Here is an 18965-nt window from a genome sequence, read left to right on the forward strand (position 1 = left end):
AACCATCTTGATGTCACCAAAACCTCTATTTGTAATGAATTGGCACATCCCCTTTCTTGTTTTACTTCCATGATGTACAATTGCTTATTTTGTTATAATTTCACATATTCCTATTGTTGTGTTGATTGACATTCGTCTAGCTAAGATAATAAAGAAGATATTGACATTAGAATATTGGCAAATTTTCACCAAAAAAATGGCTGTCAAGCTAGCCACGCTATGTCAAGTGTCACACTTGACAATTCAAAGGTATTAAATAAGACAGCTTTGTTGACAATCTCCACTTAACTCAAAAAGATGTGAGCAAAACAGTTTCAATGAAGCCATAGGTTGAGAAAAAATGCATCTTGTTTTATCTACGAAGGAGCTGTGCACAAATTTGACGCAGCTTCCTTCTCTATTTTTAAAAACACAAGGATCATTTTGAAGCTTCTTGGTAAGAGATCTCAAGCCTGCACCTGCAATAAGAGAGTCATTTGTGCTCATTGTGTAACAGTGTACTCGTAGATTTAAATCTAAGAACAAAACAGTATGCAATCATAACTCAGTCCCTAAATTTGTTGGGATTAATAAACAATATTGTAGTTAGCCATTTTCCATAGGAATATCAGAAGACATACGTATTCAAATTTGCATGTCTATATTACATCAAACCACAATAATCAATTATGATTGAACAGAGGAATCAACCTCAGCCTTTAGTTTACTGTCACCTTCAAGTGGTCTTCTTAGTTACACGACATCAATTTGAACACATTTCATAGACATGAAAATAGCTAGTTAATATGAATCCATTTTTACCCTTGGGGTATAGCCATATGCCAGTGATGCATCTCAGGTGTGGCCTAGCATATGAGCTTGCTCACTACATGTCACATGCATTTGCATTCTAAGCCTTCACTCTAATGTTAGTGCAACATTTGCATTTTGTTCTTTAAGCAATAACAATACCCGATGAGATACATGTTTGTAACTAAATATACAAGAAAATGTAGTGACCGTTAGGAACAACAAAACCATGCACCCATCAAATAGACTGTTAGGAACAACAAAAAGATGCACCCATCAAATAGATCTTCTTGGCTCTGTGCTTTTCCGCTTTCTTTTCAGCACTTCGAATTTGCTAGGTGAATTGAGTGCAATATTTTTGGACCCTGCACAAGTTGGACAAAACCATGTGCCTTCAGGTATCTCTGGAAGTGGGGGGTTGAGGCAATATGTGTGATAGCCCTCATCACACCCATCACATAAGAGTATCTGGTCATCATCTGCATCAATTTTGCATGCCCTGCACAGACAAGAGGGGCAAAACCAAGTCTTTCGTGGTACTCTTTTTAGAGTTGGCTGAAGGCAAGATAGATGATAGCGTCTTGGACATCCCGCACAAGAAACACAAGGCCTCTTGTTTTCAACTCCACAAATCTTACATGCATTCTCATTCTCGTTCTCATTCTTCTCATTCTCGTTCTCGTTCTCGTTCTCGTTTTCTATTAGAAAGGCATGGTCAGGAGATAAATTTTCCACACTTGGATCTGGTGATCGACGCTCAAAATCATCTGTCTCAATTCCACATTCCATAAGACGCTCTATAGATCCATGTTCAATGCCATGCTCTGGAGACCCATGATTAAGATGCTCCATAGATACATTAACATCAGCATGCTCAGGAACTCCATGATTAAGAGGTTTGATAGATGCATGATCAATGCCATGGTCTGGAGACCTGATATTGCTATGCTTCAGTAATGTCTTCTTCATGATACATCCAATGGAAGCCTCATGAAAAGATGCATGTTTGATGGTCTCTTTTAAAAGTGGGCAAATGGAGTCGTTGGAAATTCGATCATCATATACAGAACAATTATGAAATTCCTCCGGTTTGCTCAAAATAGACGTATTCATGCGAGCCATACAATAAGCTGTATCACAACCATTGCTCAGAAGCACATTATTATCCACTTTCTTACAAGCACCACCTCCATGTGGTTTGCCTGATATCTTTAATGTTCTGCCTGATTTATTGATTACATCAGAATCTAGCACACATGATTCTTGTCTGATTTCCTCAAAAACAACCTCTTTATCATGACCCAATTCGGATGAATGCTCCACAACATTTTTTGTGATACACTCAGGACAACACCATTGATTATCAGGAAGAATGTCATTCAAAGCAGGATCAACACAATGAACATGGAATCCTGCATTGCACTTTTTGCAGACAATCCAATCTTCACTTCCGTCAAGCCCACAATTATTGCATAAACTTGGTGCTGGAATTGTACTCGATCTATCTTTGTCATTAGTGTGGTTTTTACCTTTTGACTTCCTTGATTTGCCATTAAACTTCTTTACATAAACCTTTAGCTCTGGCGAATTAGCAGATGTTGGATATATTAATGATTTACCACTAACGACCACACCGGTTGATCTTGGAGAGCCAAGTACAGGAGGCATTGCCTCCTCAGCCACTCGAAGTCTAGAATTTGGATGAGAAGGCTGTACCAAATGATGTTCCTGTGAGATCTGGGAGTTATCAAATGACATCCCGTTCCAATCTATGGACTGTTTATGAAGATGTAAATTTGAAGACTCTGCATGGTTCTCTGCCAGCTTCTGATCTGGAAGTGAAATGCTCATTGGTGGAGCCCTTTCTCCTGGGGGAGCCTGAAATAAAGGCATAACCTGCAACACACGTAGATGATCATCAGCTTCGGTGATTACACCCATCATGACACTTCAGGAAAATTCAGGCTTGATAAAGGAGAAATTTTAAATACAGGCTTAGTTCTAGAAATAAATAGGAAATAAGAGGTAACATTGCATTTTCCAATAAGATATATGCAGGAAATGAATTAGGGCTGACATAGACTTCAGGAACAGATCGTTGACTGTCTGATTAATAAAGAAGAGGTATTGCCTCAATGGCCAAAGTATTTGTCAGAAAGGCCATTCTGTTCTACAGTTAGGTGGATGACACTTCTGACATTGTAAGGATGGAGGTGATGTTGGAATAAAGTCTGACGAACACCCTACTTACAATCAGTTAAGAGTATCCCAGATCAGCTCATTGGGTTGAATAGCATCGTAATCCTCAAAAGATTTTATTCTTTTTCTTAAATCCAGGACTGTATACTATACATACTTCAAGACAAAGAATTGAATTAACATCCACACCTTTTTGCCATCAATACATGTTTTATTCAATATTTTATACAGATATAATTGGTCCCATCCAGCTTATCAACATAGAGCATGACAAACATATCCTTATAATTGTCATTAATTATCACTATATAACAATAAGAGAACAATTAGCCAACCAGATCTTTGAAACAGCATAGTGGCCCACCACATATGCAGTGGTTCCTGAATGGAGCAACTAACTTTAAAGGATTGGTGGGGGTGAGATTGGACCCTAAAAACTAAGAAAATTATGGAAGAGTCCATTCCCTTGTAATAAACAAATATTTACCACATTGCTTAGCGATATCCTAAGAGGTACAACTTCTGAGGTAGAAGTTAAAACAATAGCCAGGATCTATCCATCATGATTGCCTCTATCCAACCTCCCAAGGCCTGGCAACAAGCTCAACAAATTTTAATTGCTCTATCCAAAGCTCAAGATCTCAAGGCGTGCAATATGAACACAATTTGAAAGGCCCTCCTGAAGATGCTACAATCGATCCAACCTCCCAAAGCATGAGAATAAGCTAAACAAATTTTAATTGCTCTATCAAAAGCTCAAGATCTCAAGGTGCTTAGCATCCAGCATAAACATGATGGAAATCATCTGTGTCACTCACCATGTTATATCCCTTTATTATGTCAACCACCACCACAACAGAAGCTGACCTAGAAGCTTATCAAATGTATGTGAGAGAAAGGGCGGCTTATCAATAAAATCCTTTATACAATACTACAGTATTTGTTAGAGAAAGCCTGCATGTATAATATACACTCATAGAAACATCAGCTCTCAACAAAAAAACGTAATGTGGGAGTGCAGACTGTGAAAGTTTACACCCTTCACCTCATTTTATCATTTTCTATGGTATCTCTATCTCTAACATTATGCTCCTAGCCATGAAATTGAATGAGAGCCAATTTGAGTATACTCAAAGAAACAACAAAAAAATTGTATTATCAAAGGATAGGCTGTCCTAGCTCCCAACTGTTCAGCCCATATTATCAGGACCCTTTCCTGACAGTAGAGCACGCTCAGGAAACTTTGATCTCCATGCCATTCGTCTGACTTTGTACATTATCCTTATCTGTTAAAGGAGTCATATTTCCATTTTCAGTATATGTCTGCATTATTTGCCTCATCCTCTTAGTTTCTCAACCATGTTGCCATGGCATCATAGCCGACATTCTAGCTACTTAGGTTTTCAAGATAAGAATTTGCGCAACAGAGCTAATTCAAGTTAGGTCTGCATTAATCCTAGTAAGCGATGCATTAAACAACCAACTGTTCTCATTTTCTAGGATATGAGTTATATTTGCACGTCTAATTCCAGGAGGTTCTAACATAAAGCACATTTAAAGGACTTAGTCGACATTTTACTATTGAAGGTAAAGATAATCTGTGTATGAGTTACTTTTACATCCCTATATGCAGGAGCTTCTATCATAAATCATGTCAAAAGGAGTAACTCAATATTCAGCTTCACTGACGCAACAAAGATATAATTGGTCCAAGTATAACATTTGCAGTCAAAGATGACAATAATCTGTGTGTGTAGCTCAAGTTAACTGATGCCATGAATGTGGCTAACTTGAATGATTATAACAATCTATGGAGTGAGAAGAATCAGTAACAAGTATTTCCTTTCATCATAGCTAAGCTGAACGATGATAATGGACCTCTTGAATACTTTTACTTTTTATGAATTTGTCTGAGATTATCATTTGGAGGCTGGCTGATCCTATCAATAGATGCCATGGGCTTTTCCTGACATCATTACTAGTGATTGGCAACCTCAATTTATCATTAGTTCCTGAAAGTGTCTTTTCACTCTTCAAATAACTCCATATGTCATAGATTGAAGTCCTTTTGAAGATTTTACCATTTCTGATCTATGGCATTCTAGAAAGTGCTTTTTCTGGAACATTTTCACTGCCTTTCAGCATTAACTTTCTGGAATGCTCTAGCTCTCCTCAGAACTACTATAAATAGTGGGCTTTAAGCTATATAAGCTTCAGATTCTTGTCAGTGCCTGTGATACCATTTATGTTACAGAACCAAGATAAGCTCTTGTGATTTGGTCTTTTAGTCATGTTTAAACTCTTGTAATGAATTGACATATCATTCCTTCTAATTTGGAAGCTCTACATTCATAATCAATCTAGATCTCCTCAAAACTACTATAAATATTGGGGTTTAAGCTATACAAGCTTCAGATTTTTGTAAATGCCTGTGATAACACTTACGTTGCGCAACCAATAAGTTCTTGTGATTCGGTCTTTTAGTCATGTTTAAACTTCTGTATTGAATTGACAGATCATTCCTTGTAATTTGTAATATATTTGTGATCTACATTCATAATCCACGAATGGGTGCCATAGATTAGATATATCAGCCCAGCTTGCAAAAAGATGCAATCAAACTGTCAAACACTTTGTTTCCAGGTCTGAAGAGCCGGTAACATTACTTTTTGGCTGTTCATCCTACAAATAGGGGCATTTGCAAATAATCAAACGTAGTCACACGCACTCTACGTATTACTATTCAGCCCATTTTCGCGGCGCCCTCCAGTGTCAAAAGCCCAGTCATGAAGTGTTCATTTTTAAAGCATATTGTGTCCTGACATGCAAATTTATTTCCTGGTTTACAGTCATCCCACTAGAAAAAACGAGTTACATCCATTCTAAATTAGCGGTAACAAATTATTTCCTGGTTCATAATAGAGGACCTGGAATCCATTCCCCAATAACAATGGGGCAAACAATACCTTGCATATGAAGGAATTTCTAGAATATAAATCATCCAAGGGTGTCTCTTCTGGGTTGGTACATCATGAAAAATACCAATCTTTAATAAATCATCTGTCAATGGTATCCAGTACGAGATCCACACATGATGTGTGTGTGATTGGAAACACAAACTGCAAAAGAAAACGATAGATGGCCACTATGCAACACATTAGGTCAATATCATGGCATGATAGAAGGGATCTAGAGATATATTCGAAATGAAAACATCTAATACTAAAACGCCTCATTGCACCATCCTCTAGGCTAACAATTTAGATGAACTTCAAGCATTCAATGCTTTGAGAACCTTGTTGTTCCACTTATATACGTAATTATTTGTGTTGTACATTTGTTTAAGGAAGCTTTCCGGATTTATGGTGTTTCAGAAATCCTAGTATACTAATCCAACACAGCAGAGAATTAAAAATATATTAAATAATGACAAATGACCTGTTGCTTATATAGATTGTTTGAAAGGTCCAAAAGAGACTGTGACAATTTAATCAGTTCATTTCCAGCTGAGATAATGTTTGTCCACACCTGCAAAGTACAATGCAGACAAAATAAGCCAAGGAGTTGAGAAGGAACATAAGGAAGATATGAAAATGCCAAATTTAGCCACACCAAACATGCATCATTCAGACATTTCAAGGCATCTTCACCTTGCATCATCTCTTATATGCTAGATGCAATGAAAACAATTCTATTTGTTGCACATAGGCTTACATAGAGTCAGGGGATCCTAGAGACAATGGATTAACCATGAGGTCTCTTTAGGCAACCAATAAAGCATGAAAGCAAAGAAAAAGAATGAAAACAATCCACGAGAATAAGTGCACGCAGGAAAAAAGTGAAATAATATCGAAGGAGCAAAGATTGGTGGTGCATCTTAGCATTACGTGAATAGTGTGTGTGAACTGGCACATGAGCAAAAGGGTTTCCAAGTTTGCTAGTCTTTGTTCCTTTACTGCTTCATCTTCTGCCTACATTCATTGATACTCATGCATCTTTATCCTTTCTTCCCTTTGCTTTCAGAAATATTTGGTTGCCTAAGCAAGAGAGAGGTTGAAGGCTGGTTTGCGATGCAACCTTCCGTGGTTTAGCTTGTCACCATACATTTTAAGAGCATGACCTTTGTTATTATAATGAGTTGTATCTGTGCATACCTTAATAATAAATAGAATATAGTGTTGTGAAGCTTACTCTATGTCTACTGAGAGAGGAAGAGAGCCATGTGTATGGTGTGGGAAGAAATCCTTTGGGGGGCTATGCGCTTGAGAGTGAAGGGGCTGCATCCTTCAAGGGAGTTTTAATTTGTTAAAAGACATAGAGCAAGAAAACCATGAATGAACTTACAATGACGAAAAGAATGTGTCATGATGGGATCTGGCCTAGATCCCATCTGAAGGGTCATTTATCACAGTAACAAAAAACCGGAAGGTATTCAATGGCACTACTGTTCTGCTAGAGCAGAAACCAACGTCTATTGGCCTCCACCATAGAGATTATTCATAGTTCATCCACGAACCTTGAAATTTGTTGACAGTAGAGAATCAGTAGTGAACCAACCAACTATATGACTTTAAAATGAATAAAATATATAGGAAACTCCAAATTGATGGCTAGTTTTAAATCAGATTTGATAAGAATTCTCTGCATTATTTTAGAAGCAAAGGGCTTAACAGAGAAAAATCGAGATACTGACAAAATAATAAGTAGAGTTTCGGAATATAAATTAACCACGCTGTGATCTAGTACCTGCTGGATGTCTCCATAAAATAGCTGAGGTGATCTCCCATAAGCTCCTGTTGATAGTCTCAGGTGTATTAATTGCAAGTCAAGAGAACCAGCAACTAAGGGTGGGGACTTGAGCTGCAAAACACCCTCTAATGATCCAGATGACGTTGATTGATTGAACATCTTGCTTAGGGCTGCAAATTTATCTGTACATATAATACTCCTCAAAGTTTCTTCACATCGTTGTGTTACAAGAGCAGCAGATGGAGCCACTACCATTGGTCTGATAACCTCAGAAGATGTTGCCATTCCTTCAGATGGTTTTATTGCATTAGAATTCACATGGACTGCACGATTTTCTGCCTTGGTTGTGGAATAATCTTTCTGCAAAGTTTCAGACAGCATTCTATCAACACCATACTATAATCACCCTGCATCATTAATATAATACAAATAGATGTAACAACACAAAGTCACCTTGCATTCCTCATGCGACAAAAGGCTCCCCCCTCCATCATAAAGCTGATTTTCATGGTCTTCTAGAGTCTGTGTTTGCAAAGTAACGTCATCATCCATTTTCTTATCCTGAGATTCAATCGGTACAGTGCTTCTTGACAGTAAATGAGCAGTACCCACTCTTGTCGGGTTCAATCCCAAGTGTCTAGCCACTTCAATCCGTGATCTGAATCTTTCATTGTGTGGGGAGATAAAGGACTTACTCAGCTTGCCTGTATTTAGACTACGCTGCACATCAATATGCCATCCATCTTCAAAAATTCCACCCAGACCTTCGATATAGTTTCTCAAAGTTTCTAACTCTGAAAAACTCGTGATATTCTTACCAGTATACAGCCTCTTACGACCACTTCCATGTCTCTCAGCTTTATGTTCACCCATTTTCTTTCCACCTTCTCTCTCTGATTCTTTCAATTGCTGAAGGGACAATAATGTATCCACCACACGATTTTTACCATGTCCATCTTTCTTGCTATGTTTAGAAGATAAAACTATAGGACTTTCCTTATGAAACCGACGTCGTCGCTTCCTCTTTGGATTCATTATCGAAGGGCTCTGTTGTTTTGTATCAAGCACATTTGTATCATGGGAAGATCTATGCTGCTCTAGACGGTCAATTGAAGGAATTTCTGACAGATGAGGAGCTCTTTCTCCGATCTTCAGCTGCTTTCTCTTCACCATGATATCTTGTAGCTTTGATGCCGTACTAGTCAGATTCTCTGTTCCAAGTAGCCGAAAATAGATACTAAGCACAAGACAGCCTTGGAGTTCAAGAACAGCCTTTCCAAGTAACCGAAATGAGGTATTGAATCAATCAATTTCGATGAAAATGGCTTTGGAATTCAAGAACAGCCCATGAAAATATGCCATCTTCACTAAATTTTGATACCATAGCCAATATCTCTAGTACAAGTAACTGAAAACAAGTATTCATGAGTTGATTTAGATGAAAACGACTTTGGAATTCAGGAGTCCTTCAAAATAGTGCTTTCTTCGGGGGGAGAGGGATCCTACTTAAGATCTCTGTTTCAAATAATGATGAGAACAACTTTGATTTGATGAGAACAACTATCAAATAATGCCCTTGGTATTCACAAACAGCCCTTCAAAGAGTGCCGTCTCTGAAAAACATCAAACTCGTAGTCATGATCCATGTTCCACATAGCTGAAGATTTTTTTTGAATGCTTTGATTCAAAGACAGTTCCTTGAAATTCAAGAACAGCCTTCTAAACATGCCTTCCTCAGGGGAATGATGACATCATACACAATTTCTGCTTTCAAATAGCAATGGAACAGTTGTGGATCGTGTTGATTCGATGGGAATGAATTTGGTATTCAAAAATATCCTTTCAAAAGATGCTTTTTCCAATGAGAATGACTTGGAAATCAAGATCAATCATTCAAAATGTCTCTTACTCTTGGTAAAATCGATGTCATAGTTCCTACGTATGATCCAAATAACTGCAAAATAAGTATTGAACGTCTTGGTTTGATGAGAATGAATTTCGGATACAAGAACAGACACTCAAAAGATGCTTTTTCCAAGGTAAAACAACATTGTGCACAAAATATCTCTTCCACAATGAGAAAGTGTGTTGAACACAATACCCCAATTCAACGAGAATGGCCTTGGAACTCAAGAACAGTTCTTCAAACAGCCCATTCTCCAGGGAGAAAACAAAAACTCATTGCAAGGAGCATGAATCTTGAAAAACAACTCTCAAGGAAGACCTAGAAAGTCAGTGAACACTTCATTTCCTAACAGATCAAAGAAAAACTGGGACTATTAGGAGATTGAGCAGTTAATCTTAAATCTACACCTCCTTCATGCAAGATATGGAGTTAATTTTCCATAGCCCAAAACAAGAGATAACTCAAAAGGCGTTTCTACTAGACGAAGAAAAAAAACATGCAATAAGCAAGGGAAACCGATTAGACCAATCATACAGAAAACGCTAATGTGAACGTAAAGAAATACAGAAAAAACTACCACAAAACACTGTGAAACAGAAATATCGAACAAACCCTAGATTTTAAGAAACGCAGAGAAAGTAATCTAACACAATCCAAGTCAATCTCAAGAAAACAATGCAGAAAGACCAACGGAAAACACTTCGGATAAATCTCAGGAAAAACCTAAAAAAATCAAGCAAGAAAAAATACAGGAGAAAGAGAACGACTAGAAAAAATTCCGAAAGAGAACTGTTGAAAAGAAGCTAGAAAAGATACCGAAGAAAAGAAAATCGAATAAAGAGAACGTTTTCGATTCAATCTCAAGGAAAATCCTGGGAAGAAATACAGGAAACAACTAAAACAATTAAAAATAAACTGCGTTTGTTTCTTGACAGATCAAAAGGAAAAAAATAAAAGGAAAGAGAGATTAGGGATTTACCTGGAGAACCGGAGCTCATAGCTTCTCTTTCATGTGAACGAACTGTGCATCTGCCTGTCGGTCTGTCGGTCTGTCTGTCGTTTTTTCTTCAGTGAAGAAGAGCTGCTTCTTTTTTCTTTCGTTATTTTTTGCAATGTTTTTAATGTTCTTCTTCTTTTTTGTTCTATCGTTTTTTTTTTTTTTTGAGTTTTCTATCAGTTTTCTTCTTCTTCTTTTTGAGACTTCAATCTGTTATCCCAATTTCCTTCTTAGATGATTAGATCTTGCGATTGGTAGTATAATCTTAGCATTGCCTATCGATCGATCAATCAAACTATTCGATCAATCGATTGATCTATCTATCTATCTATCCATGTATTCGATCAATCGATTGATCTATCTATCTATCTAACAATTGATCTATCTAAGTGTAGCGATATGGCATGGCCCTCCCAAGCTACGCCAAACTCCCAATACCTCCATTGTGTTGCTCTTAACGTCAATCGGCCTCCCCTTGAATGTGCTGGTTTTATGGCCGACCCTTAGCAATGTGTGTCGTCGGTTTTTTTCCCCAAATCAGCTCGTTTTCAACGTGAAAGGTTATCAATCGTCTTCTAGTACCTCACTACTTGCCTTCTATGAGTGGCCCACCAATCCATCATCTTTAGTTATGAGGGTGAGGATGGTGTTGAAGATTCGAACTCCTATCATCTGGCATGCAATCCAAGGGTCCGATCCAATGCAATGTTTTGAATGCACCTTTATCTTCCAAATCCATGCCTTGTCGTTTGTAGATTGAGTTCCGATTAACGCATAACCACAAAAAATCACTTCCAAACTACAGCCCCCCCCCCCCTTCCCCGAGTGTGTATCGCCGTTATTTCCATGTGTTGGGTAAGTTTTGGAGCGTTGGGTATGTTATTTACTTACAAAACATGAAGAATCACTTTGACAATGTAGGTGGGAAGCCCGACCTCCTGTTGTCTAACATAACCTCGATTGAGTGTCTTGATCTATGACTATGTATGTCCGACGATCTTCATTAAATCTTGTAAGTCTCCGGAACATGACATTCAGACACGGTTATAGGAATGGTTGGATTGGAATGTCACTTAAAAGTAAAGGTTTTATATAGGATACTTTGTTGATGGAGCAACATTGATATATGGTTTAGGGTTTATATATTGTTCATACATATATATATATGGTTTCTGTTTTCTCTTCACACTTGCATGTGCCTGTTATCTACATGCAATTAAGATGAGAAGGAAATCTCCTCCATGTTTCAGGGAGAAAAGGGGCCTACATAAAAAGAAAAGGTAAACCACCACATATTTCTTCTCTCAAAGCTCCATCTGTAAGAAGTACATTTGCTTGTTGGTTTGAATGTCATTGTGTTAATCCAGAGTATGGAATCCCCATGGATCTTCTCTATGCTGGTACTTGGGCTCAAGGGTAGGAAGTAATTCATTACATATGTATATATATATATATATATGAAAGAATGTGGAACCATAGTTTTCTCATCACTGATCATACATGTAAAACAATGTTTTGCCCAATACATATTCTGGATGGTTGGGTTCAAGGACAGTAATTCATTCTCATTTATACATGAGGGAATGTGGAAGGGAACCATGGATTTCTCAGCACTACCTGTACATGTACAAAAGGTTATGCCATACATACATATTTCTGGAGGGTTGAGCTAAAAGGCAGTAGTAGTTCATTCTCATTCACTCAGCATTAGCTGATTACATGTGAAATAGGTGTTCTGTCATACATGCCATGGATGGTTGAACTCAAGGGCACTAATTCCTTCGCATTTATCTACGAGCAGGAAAATGTAGAGCCATGGTTTTCTCAGCACTAACCATGTAAAAAAGAGGTTTTGTGCCATCTATAAAATTCTGGAGGGTGGAGCTCAAGAGCAATAATTCATTCTCATTTGTACAAGAGAGGTTTGTGGCGCCATGGTTTCATTGGCATTGACTAACTGAACATGTTCAACAGGTTTTGTGCCATACATATATTCTGGAAAAATGGTGGAGCTCAAGGATAGGATGTGATTATACAAGGAGAGGGAATGTGGAGCTATGGTGTTTTTGGATCGATCTTTCATCTCGTATTTTGGGAAGATGCCTTCTTCTGTATTCATCTTTTTTTTCTTCTGATACCTTTACCTTTTACATTTCTTACATTTTTTGTCCTTATAGACTGCATATACATTTCCTTACCTTATTCAGCTTTTTCTGAAATTTCAGCTAAACTTGTCATTACAAATGCAGATGGAAAGCCCTCCTCCTTTCACATATCCATTCAAGGTAAAAATCAAATAAAACTAAAGAATGCTCTTTTCCCCTCGGTGTTGACATCTCAACAATTTGTATATTGAGTTTCCACTTCACGATTTTCTTTCTTGTCAATCACCAACATGTAATATTGATCCGATTATGTTGATTCATCCTTTTCTCATCCGAATCGTTTTCCAAACCCTTTCACTTGACCTTTCATTCTATCTTCATTTGTTATTTGCATACACGTTGATTTTATGTGAGAGGCATACTAACATTATCCATATCGAATCTTTGTTGATGTTGGGACACGATGATGTGCTGTAGATATAGAACATTCTCCGACCATCACAAAAAATCCATGCGTTATGGAGGAGTCGGATAACCTTGATTGAAAACACCTTGGTTTTGGTAAGAAATAAGGCCATTTTCATCTCGATGAATTCTTATATTTCGATTCCTACCCAAGATTATGTATGTGCACATAACAATTTGGGGGAGGGGGTGTGGTTAGACTTCAATGCATCTATCTCAACATTCAACAATAGAGTTGTTTTGTGGGATAGTTTAGGTGATAATAAAGGCATCTTCAACCAAAACTGATATACTTTCTCTAATGCAAGTGTTTCCTTCTTTTCTTGGTTGTTTTTAACAAGATATGGAGCTAGTCATCTATGTATGTAGCTTACAAAGACTTCATGAGTGGAGAGGTATGACATCTTTGTTTCACTCATGGTTCTTTGTTTCCTTTTGCTAAGCATATATGAACATGATGCCAAAAGAAAGTTTAGATTGTATATAGTTTTCCTTACTGTACAACAAATCGCTATATAAGACTTTTGGAAGACTAATACACACTTATATATCTATGTTGTTTTGGTTTTTTCAAGTTAGGGTTAGAAGGCATAAACTGGGTTGAACAACCTTTTGGCGTTTTCAATTATAATGTCGATGATTTGCACCAATACACCTTAGAAAATCACTAAATAAGATTATGAATTCATGCACCTCCTTACGGAAATTCCTTGAAGACAACTCCATTAATTCAAACGGTGTTTGTGAGGTGAATCAACAATACCCCGTGAGGATGTACAAGTGACCACCATAGGACTTGTGAAGGTTTATTTCTTACACATGCCAAAAAAACAACTTACCAAAACATTTCTCGTTTGCAATGTTCATGTCCTAGGATGTGTTAGCTTGATTTCTCTTTTATTTGAAAAAATCAAATCAGCTAAGTGAATGTCTTGATATAGCTGATTACTGCCCTAAAAAGGCAAGAAAAACCAACTCGAATGCACTTTTTATATGCACAAAGAGCATTGACTTTTGTTTTATTGATTAAGACAATATCATTAATTTATAAATTCTTCAACAACTCTCCTAATCAAGGAATAATTATGAAAGTACCAAAAAATGTCAGCTTAATTCATCTTATTCTCCCTTTAAAAAGATCATGAATGTATGATGTATCCTTTGGATTATCAAGTTGCAATTCACTTCATTTGAAGTAACTTCCTCTTTCATTTTTCCATTCTTGCTTTGAAAGTCATCATTGAATGAACAAGAAAACAAAACTTTAGAAGTAAATCAAGATTAGCTTCTTTTCGTTTAAATGTTGCAAATCCTACATTCTTTGAGATTTGGCAAAATGAGTACTACTGACTAGGTTGTCATTTGCCTTAGATATGTGGTTGATGACTAGGATTTTGTGACATTATATTGATGCCAACATTTAGTTGATCAAATGCTTCCATACTATGCATTGATAAACATTTATTATGGAATGTTTTGTATCGTTTGTGATAATGCAAACTTCCATTGTATATGGACCCATGAAATGATGTCATATAAGAAAATGATGCATTTGAATGTTAGGTGAAGGAAATCATTCCCAAAAATGTATATCTGTTGTTTAATGACCAACATGGACGAGGTAATCATGGCAATAGTTTTATGATTAAAATGCCTACTAGAGTGTAACATTTAGATCGTCATGATTTGTAGAAAGCCTACTAACATGTACTCTTTTACTACTTTAATAGCAAAGACCACTTGTTGAATAAACCTTAACGTTGGTACATTGTGCATAGGTACAATGAATCTTGGGCATATCCCACGGTAACGAATTGGACGGTGACTTAAATTTTTTATCCATATCATTTCAAAACTCTCCAAAATTACCTCCAATCTATTGTGAACTTCCTTGGGAGTGGTATAGATCATTGATATTATTACATTTAAGTTAGAAAAACATGCTTTGGTGAAATATTTATAAAAACATTTGTTCATGAAATGACTACTCATGGCGGGGATAGCTCAGTTGGGAGAGCGTCAGACTGAAGATCTGAAGGTCGCGTGTTCGATCCACGCTCACCGCAATTTTCTTTGATTTGTTTTATTTTTAACTCATTTTTGTATGTTTGTCTAAATGGGATTCAATAAATATGCCTTTGGAATTTCAAGGAAATTTGGGTTTTAGCTTGCTCGTAAGAAGATTTGTTCTTTCAAGATCAATGAACCTACAAGATGAGACAAAACGTTGGAATCTTCTTTCAAAATCCATGTGTTCATACCTTGTGAGTGACTAGTTCTTGCAAGAATGTATGTGCTATATAATATATGACCCTATGGAAGATTACCATTTCAATCCCATACAATGCATTCCATGTTGAACAAGGAAAGAGATTCTACCTATATAATTGTTACTATAGTTGATGCCATGTTTTGGCACAAAGATCCTACACGAAAATCATAAATAACATAACACTACTATTCACAAATCCATTCATTTGATTCATCCCCATTATGCAACATCAAAACATTTCAAATCTTCCTTGACAACACTTGCGTACTTCCTTGATTTGTTAGCAAACAAGGGAAGAGTATATCCAAAGAAATGAATAGATTTACTTCTAAACAACATTTAGTAGTGGTTGCCATAGAGAGAGCTTCCATAAATGATCAAATTTCAGTGTTTGCAAAATCCTTTCATTTTTTTATTAGTTAATACCTATAGGCTATGAGATGATCCTCATTTAGATTATTTAACAAACACATAAAGAGGGATTTGGGCCCACCCCAAACATTGCTTTTTGTAGTCTACAATAAGTCACTATGAGTGTCTAAACAATAATACATTGCTTATGACTAAACTTATCATACACATTGAAAGACATGCGAACTTGTTGGATCCTTATCCATGTTTGATATAAACTTCAATCTACTTGGTAATTATCATCATTAAACAAAACCATTGGTTCATGTTGCTATATGTAGCTTCAATTGATTACCCTCACGTACCATAAATATCCCTTATTCAGTAAGCTTGCACAATCCCATTGTGTTCATATACCAAACTCCTCCACCGATGTCAAAATCACTCATGTCATGAAACTGTTGCAATTCCTATTGCAAAAATCCTCAAAAAAAGGTTACAATTCTTAGATATGTGTGGCCATCCTTAAAACCATCAATGTAAAAGCAGAGATTTAAATCTTCAAAGTAGAAACAGCAATAAATATATATACATGCAATCAATATATTGAGACTCTTGATAACAAGGAATGCCAGCAACAATGCATATTTTTAGGTATCCAAATTAAATGAAAAGTTTAGAGAGAGATCAAGAATAAATGCATAAAAATAATGCTTGGGATTGACGTGCCAACTAGCAATTGGAATAAATTTGTAACCACCAAAGCCAGGATTCATAAATCAAGGAAAATTTGTAATTCTGTCAAAACATAATACCAATAATTCCGTAATCACATTTATCATCTGTGTATCTGTCCTTAAAGAGTACGAGCATGGTTTCACATGTCATCTAAAAAATACTTGAACATTCGTGATACTGTGTTGGGAGTGCAAATTATACCTGAACCATTGCATACAAAAAACAAAGATGAGAGAAAACCTAAAGCTTTTTTTGGCAAATGTATACATTTTGTGAGGTAAATGAAAGATTAAGAGTCCCAAGCAGAAACCCTAAGATGAAAGGCTCTTTGTACAAATAGATACAACTAGATTAGAAAAAATTTGTGACATGTTAAAACAAAGGTCCTTCCAATTTTTTTCCATTGTTGACCTTTGGAAGGAATAATGAGACCTTTGACCATGGCAAAAAAATAGGAACCCATCAAATAAAATGTTCTTACTTGTCTTTAAGGATTTAACAACAACAGAACTATATTAAAGCACATGACTATTCAACAAACTTAGGGCCTTAAAATTCCATCTCATCATATAAATCAAAACTACATATCCATGAATAATATAATTATGGTTCAACTAAACATCTGTAGATATCGCAAAAATGTAGATTAAAAAGATGAAACAGCAATCCAAGTTCTTCATTTTCCAAACAAATTACCCAACGAATCTTATATCGTTGCTGCTACCCATTCCCCTCCAGTAGTCTGGACACCACAGAATAGTAGCACAATGGAAAGCAATAAACTATGACTCATCGCTTTCATATTATTTTCCAAATAGTCAACAACATGTAGATTAAACATAATGACAGATCGCTCATTTCCTCAAATGAATTATCAATCCTAAAATTAAGGACAACCATATTTGCCTCTTGTCACCTGTACATTGCTCAATAGTGGTATATTGCAAACAAATATGAATCACAAAGCATTGATGACAATCCATTTTTACCATCATACAAAAGCATCCTTCTCTAGTAGCTTCAAGACCTCTGTTTGGTCATTTAACTTCGCCACATCAATTGGAGTCTTGCCATCCAAATTTTGTTGTGTCCTGTAAGAATAACATTTCGGAAAATTCATTCCTTGTTTAGTTTTCATGAAAATAGCAACATCTTAGAAAAACAAAATCTCGCTAGCGATAAGAACAATGTGCAGAGAATTAGTATTTTCAACTTAATAAAAAAACAGGTGATTAATAGAAGTGAAACATTGAAAGAATAATGACACTAAATAACCACCAAAAACTCAATGGGAACTTACACAGCAGCTCCATGTTCCAACAAGAGTACAACACATTCCTTTTTCCCATATCCAGCTGCATAATGAAGAGCTGTATTATTGTTCTTGTCCAGAGAGTCCACATTGACTCCAGCTTCCAAAAGTACCTCGGCACACTTTATCTATAGATGAACAAAAATCTCAGTGATGTTAGTTCACCAGGCTTAAGTTACAGGGATTCAGAGAGCATAACTTTTTCCTTGTAGAAATAGTTTGCAGAACCCACAGATGTACAAGAAGATATGGTACATTTTAACTTCTCAATTTGTTAACGATACCAATTTTCTTACAGAAATACCCTCCTAGCAAAAACAGTGTGCAGCACATCGACACCTACACAACTATAAAATAAAACGATTCTTTGTAACTTCCTAATTTGAACAATCCACCAATTGCCTTACAGGAAAAACTTTTAATTTTCGAGTAGAGAGATAGCTAAAAAAGGCTTTTAAGTCAAACCACCGAAGTCTAAAGAAAGATAGTCAAAACATATTTTTTAAGTGAAATCACCCAGCTCTGAAGAAAGATAGCTACAGTGGTTTTTAGGTCAAATCACCTCTCCATAGCCACATGCCAAATGTAAGGCAGTCCTGCCCTCAGAATCCTTCTGATCTTTCTCTGCTCCAGCATCAAGTAAAGCTTTCAATGCCTGCAAAACATAAATGATGAGAAATTTGTCAAGACCAAACCTTACAATCAAAATACTTGCATTTTCAATCCCATGTCACTCAGGACAATGAAATTTTGTCCAATCCAATGTACAGAAAACATGTACAATTCTACAACTCAGAACTCCTGAAATTGCAATTGGCATAGCACCCGAAAATAAACAATGAAACATATGTAACATAAGATATAAAACACAACTGCACCACTAAAGGGCAAAAAGCATAAATTCAGTTAAATTGTTGGATGCTAAATCAATTGAGGGAAGAATGGATACTCGTTATCATGAGGAAAGCTATTTAAGTCAACAAATAACGATAATGAATATGCACAAGGTTGGTGATATACAAAACGATGTAGGGATCAAATCAAACCTCCACATCACCAACACTTGCAGTATGATGCACATT

The 18965-nt window shown here is 36.4% G+C and overlaps 2 protein-coding genes and 1 non-coding gene across 4 annotated transcripts; 1 reads left to right on the forward strand and 2 right to left on the reverse strand.

Annotated features, from left to right (window-relative positions):
- Nucleotides 1-643: 643 nt before the first annotated feature.
- LOC147848423 (uncharacterized) lies at nucleotides 644-9319 on the reverse strand. Of its 2 annotated transcripts, XM_087338414.1 has the most exons (5): nucleotides 8556-8735; nucleotides 8191-8457; nucleotides 7735-8097; nucleotides 6427-6516; nucleotides 644-2685 (listed from the first exon to the last, which is right to left on the reverse strand). In XM_087338414.1, exons 1-5 carry the CDS (start codon nucleotides 8583-8585, stop codon nucleotides 1066-1068), a joined length of 2370 nt encoding a protein of 789 aa, XP_087194540.1. In that variant the 5' UTR covers nucleotides 8586-8735; the 3' UTR covers nucleotides 644-1065. The 2 variants fall into 2 exon arrangements, with proteins under 2 accessions (XP_087194540.1, XP_087194539.1); XM_087338413.1 differs by having other exon boundaries at nucleotides 8191-9319.
- Nucleotides 9320-15203: 5884 nt separating this feature from the next.
- Nucleotides 15204-15276, forward strand: TRNAF-GAA (transfer RNA phenylalanine (anticodon GAA)). Its single transcript has one exon. It is a non-coding gene; the product is annotated as a tRNA-Phe (tRNA).
- Nucleotides 15277-17228: 1952 nt separating this feature from the next.
- On the reverse strand, nucleotides 17229-18959 carry LOC147848425 (uncharacterized; the record flags this gene model as incomplete). Its single annotated transcript, XM_087338412.1, has 4 exons — nucleotides 17229-17662; nucleotides 17872-18011; nucleotides 18446-18538; nucleotides 18930-18959. Coding segments are annotated over 4 exons (363 nt in total), but the record flags the coding sequence as incomplete, so codon positions are not given.
- Nucleotides 18960-18965: the final 6 nt, after the last annotated feature.

This window comes from Azolla caroliniana, unplaced genomic scaffold, assembly GCF_043228905.1.
Source record: "Azolla caroliniana isolate FFs.n. ecotype wild unplaced genomic scaffold, voAzoCaro1.0.p SCAF_354, whole genome shotgun sequence".
NCBI lineage: Eukaryota > Viridiplantae > Streptophyta > Polypodiopsida > Salviniales > Salviniaceae > Azolla > Azolla caroliniana.

Coding starts and splice junctions, on each gene's coding strand:
- LOC147848423 (XM_087338413.1), bottom strand. CDS start 8,910: ATGGTGAAGAGAAAGCAGCTGAAGATCGGAGAAAGAGCTCCTCATCTG. Junction 6,517..7,734: donor TTTATGGAGACATCCAGCAG/GTACTAGATCAC, acceptor TGTACTTTGCAG/GTGTGGACAAACATTATCTC. Junction 2,686..6,426: donor ACAATCTATATAAGCAACAG/GTCATTTGTCAT, acceptor CGTGTGTTGCAG/GTTATGCCTTTATTTCAGGC.